The following is a 4346-nucleotide window of genomic DNA, read 5'->3' as shown; positions in this document are numbered from 1 at the left end:
GTAGACATAAAACGATACGAAAACTAATCTCTATGGGGGTTATCACGGTTGACTGGGTGAAGTCAAAGGATAACATTGCGGATCCGCTTACAAAAGGCTTGAGCAGAGATGTAGTTTATAAGTCATCAAGAGGAATGAGACTAAATCCCATGAATGAATAAATTCATACGAAGGAAACCTTACCCAGAAAACTAGAGATCCCAAGATCTAGGTTCAAAAGGATAACTTAATTGTGTGAGTGAGGCAAGTCACTAGGGGGTTAACATTACTTCCTAGTCCATTCCTATATGTAGTGAGAAAATCAGGATAAACATATGGTTTTTAATGATTCTTGGAATCACCTATGTAAGAGAGAAGTGGGGTCACTTCGAAGGGAATTATAGGGGCACAATTCCTAAAGCTCTTGCAGAACCAGGTTAGTGTTCATGACCAAAACGTACACGTCTATGAGGATATGACCTTGTCAGGGAGAGTCCTGTGAGAATTACATTATCGTCTACACAAATGACAGCTCAGTTCAAAGAGATTGAGATCTACTAACTGCTAGGAGATTAAGTGTAATTTCTTAAGGGAGGGTTCAAAGGGTGATACCTACCTATCTTATGCAGGATTCAACTGTTGAAAATTTTGTTTGGAAATTGGATGTACAGAGATCGATCTCCATTCATGTGAAGGATTGTTGGAAAATTTAGTATAAATATTTAGATTTTACTAACTTTTGACATATATAAATATATACATATGATGTATATATAATTAATTCTAAGTGGGATTGTGTTCTCTTGCATGAAAACTTCGAAACAATATATTATATGTCCAAAATAGAATATATGTGAATGATATATCAATACTTAAAGATGTGTATTTGAGAATAAATTTAGCAAAATAGATGAATGTGAGAACGAGTCCCACATTGGTAGAAAGACCAAACTCAACAAGGTTTATAAACTTGAATGCATGAAAGACTTACAAGCGTGTGTCTATGGTTTTACTATAATTCCTACCCGCGCGCAAAAGGGGTGCAAATCTTGGATTTCGTAGACCAAAAACACCGAACTTGTGCATGGGCGCGACCTACGGACACGAATGCAGCTCTGAAAACTCGGGTTTGCGCTACCCTTATTTTTGCTAAATTTGACAATTTTGGTCCTTATTTTGAATTTTGTAACGGACGCATTAATTACGTAATTAATGACATTTATTGACATTCAATGCATAATCAATTCCTTAATATCGAATTGATTTGTTTCTGTTACGTTTCAACTATAAAAGGAGACCACTACCATCTCATTTGACACACGAATAAAAATACACTTCTTACTCCTCCTTCTTTGTACACTTGCTTCCTTCCGGCGACTTTTTCAGGCAAGTGGAAATATTCGGCAGAGCACACACTATTAAGGTTGTTGTACCCTGGGAACAGACGGCGACTCTGTTTAAGGGAATCAAGTCCAACTCGAGCCTCAACCACCGCGTTTGCTACTAATCTGTTACATACAGGAATATTTCAAGAAGAAAACGAAGACCTTATACGAACACAATTTTGGATAGTCACATATGGACCAGCTATAGCTGACCCCATCAACGATACTTGTGGATGATCCCTTCAATTGAAGTTGTTTATTTTCACACGTCTTAGTTCCTTTCATGTCTTAGTTTCTTTTCATACATCCTTGGTCTCTTTTGTACTCTTTTACTGATCGGATTATCTCTTTAATCAAGCTCTTTGTTGCTTGCAGCCTTGCAGGAAAACTGTTCTGCTAGATGTGCATGTTAGTGCTTCAAGAGTTCGACTAGGAACCAATAAAACAGTATATAAGCATGCAAACAAATTGATGATATCACATTAGAGTATGTAAAAGTGTTGATCATTAACATTTATTTTCACTGATCTGATTACTTCTTTAATCAAGCTCTGCATCAATCTCAGCCATTATATCGTTTGGCTCAACTGACATTGAACCTATTAGATACACATGCCTGCGTTGAGGAATCTGGTCGATTTTTTCCATATCCTCCTTAGTCAAGGACCAGTCGAAGATGTCTAGGTTCTGCTTCATTCTTTCTGTATTGTAGCTCTTTACTGCGATACTTACACCTTGCTCATATAACCATCTTAGAGAAATCTGCACACAAATAGTAGAAGTTCAGTACATGTGTTCACCATACTATAGTGTTAGGCTTTTCATGTCAAATTGTTAGTGTTTGACTTCATAGACAATGTGTTATTCACTTTAACCAATAACAATAAAGAGATACCTGAGCCACTGTCTTCCCTTTGGACTTTGCAATATCTTGGAGAACATCACATTCCATAACGCGGTTGTGTCCCCATGCATTATTGCCGAAAGCACCTAAAGGGGAGTAAGCAGTCACAAGGATGCTATTCTCTTTGCAAAATCCAGTTAGTTTCTTTTGTTGCCAACGTGGGTTCATCTCAAACTTCAAACCAGATTTTAAAGATGTTAGTAACATATTTCCATTTTCAATTGTATTAAACTTATCATAAATCATTTTGCTGATAAGATCAAGCTAGCTGCTTGAATTGTATGAGTGAAAAATGATCACCTGATTGACAGCAGGAGGGATTTTTGCAAAGGAAAGAATTTGTTGAATCAATTTTGGATAAAAATTGCTGACGCCAATGGATTTGGTGAGTCCGAGATTTTGACACTCCTCCATTGCTTCCCATACTGCTTTGATGTCAATTGCGGCTACACACTCCTTGGGAACGGGAAGTTTGAATTCATCTTGGATTACCTTTAGCGGCCAGTGTATAAGATACAAATCCACATACTCTAATCCCAGATTCCTACATTAGGTTGTATATTCTCAATGTCTAATTTTTCATTTTATTTGAAAAACATGGTGGACGTTCATTCAAATAATTATCTACACAATCCATCTCCTATGCAACCATTATAGCCTTACGTTTAATTACCCCAATATCTTAAAAGTTTGACAAAAAAACTTATTTACTAGAACCATTTAATATTCCTATTCATAACTTTAATTCTTTAAACTTCTTAACAACTTATCAATTTTGATAAAAACTGCTTCTGTGAAAGCTTTTTCTTGCGTAGTGATCAAAATTTCCAAGAAAGATGATAAAAAGTACGAAATTTCTTACTGTAGACTCTGATTGATGGCGGGTAAAACAAGATGTCGGTCAGCGGAGGCACACCACAGCTTCGTGGTTATGAAAAGCTCAGATCGAGACTTGATAAGACCCAGCCGGAGTGCTTCGCTGATACCTTCACCGAGAGGTTTCTCAGTTCGGTATACTGCTGCGGTGTCAAAGTGACGATAACCCACCTTAATAGCTTCAACTATAGTCGATGATGACATCACATCACTTCCACTGATGCCTGAATCTGATGCTGTGCCCATTGCGATCACTGGCATGGGCCTGGGACCATCGGAAGAGCTTATCGTCATCACCGGAATGGTTACCATAATGTTTATAAAACCTCGACCTGTTTTCTGTATGAAATTATCTGGAATTTGTTGGACCGAGAGTAGGTGATCACTAGGACTATTTATTTGTAAAATAATTGGACAGAACGTGTTTGTGTAACATGGTGTTACGTATGAACCCAACAAAAAAGAAACGACAACCATAATTAGCGGTTGCTTTGGAAGTCCACTTTTCTGTCGGGTTGCTTTTCTTTTTCTTTTTTAGTAGAAAATTTTAAAATACAAACTATTTTTAATGGTTTCTATTTTTTTTTTTCAAAATTGTATTTTCTCTAAAGGAAAGTTGAGTAATCTAATCCATAAAAATGTAGTCATAATAACCAATCTATTTTATTTTTTTTGTTTTTGTAAAATGACCATTTTCTCAATGACCATTTCCTCCCGAATTGATCATTCCAGTATTCATATACGAAAGTTAAATCTATGTGTCGTTAGTTGAATAAGTTTTACCAACATATAATATTAATCTCCAACAACAAAAGGTATATTTGGCAACGACAAATAAACGTCGCAATTGATGCCTAAAATGGTCACAATACCTTAAAGACGACATGCTGTCGACCACCACTATTAAGACCCTGTTTGATTTTGATCTGATTGGCTCATACCAAAAACATTGTGTTTTATATGCCTCAGCTTTGCATTTGACCGGGTCAACAATGTCTGGCTCGCTCGTACCAAAAACAATGCTGACTGAATCCATTGAAATTCATTCCACCATTGCCCCTACACCACCCTCATCATCCTTCCTCACAACCATTGAATTAATCCCTCGAAAGGAAAAAAGAAACACGAACAGAGACAAACAACAAAAAGAAACACGAACAATGCATCTGGGAAGAAGACAACTCAAAATTAGAATTAGGCAG

The 4346-nt window shown here is 36.7% G+C and overlaps 1 protein-coding gene across 1 annotated transcript; it reads right to left on the bottom strand.

Annotated features, from left to right (window-relative positions):
• Nucleotides 1-1180: 1180 nt before the first annotated feature.
• On the bottom strand, nt 1181-3557 carry LOC145066219 (D-galacturonate reductase-like). Its single transcript, XM_079013430.1, has 4 exons — nt 3131-3557; nt 2569-2812; nt 2260-2442; nt 1181-2126 (listed from the first exon to the last, which is right to left on the bottom strand). Exons 1-4 carry the CDS (start codon nt 3454-3456, stop codon nt 1905-1907), a joined length of 975 nt encoding a protein of 324 aa, XP_078869556.1. The 5' UTR covers nt 3457-3557; the 3' UTR covers nt 1181-1904.
• Between the last annotated feature and the right edge of the window lie 789 nt (nt 3558-4346).

The sequence above is a fragment of the Lactuca serriola genome, chromosome 8 (genome assembly GCF_051521515.1).
Source record: "Lactuca serriola cultivar US96UC23 chromosome 8, Lser_US96UC23_V15, whole genome shotgun sequence".
Lineage (NCBI taxonomy): Eukaryota > Viridiplantae > Streptophyta > Magnoliopsida > Asterales > Asteraceae > Lactuca > Lactuca serriola.
Note: the sequence above shows the minus strand (reverse complement) of the source record. Positions and strands in the feature narration are given on the sequence as shown.

Excerpts from the sequence above, each read along its gene's own strand:
- LOC145066219 (XM_079013430.1), bottom strand. The coding sequence starts at position 3,456 with ATGGTAACCATTCCGGTGATGACGATAAGCTCTTCCGATGGTCCCAGG. Across the intron at positions 2,813-3,130 it reads GCCATCAATCAGAGTCTACA|GAATCTGGGATTAGAGTATG; the intron begins GTAAGAAATTTC and ends AACCTAATGTAG. Across the intron at positions 2,127-2,259 it reads AAGGGAAGACAGTGGCTCAG|ATTTCTCTAAGATGGTTATA; the intron begins GTATCTCTTTAT and ends ATTTGTGTGCAG.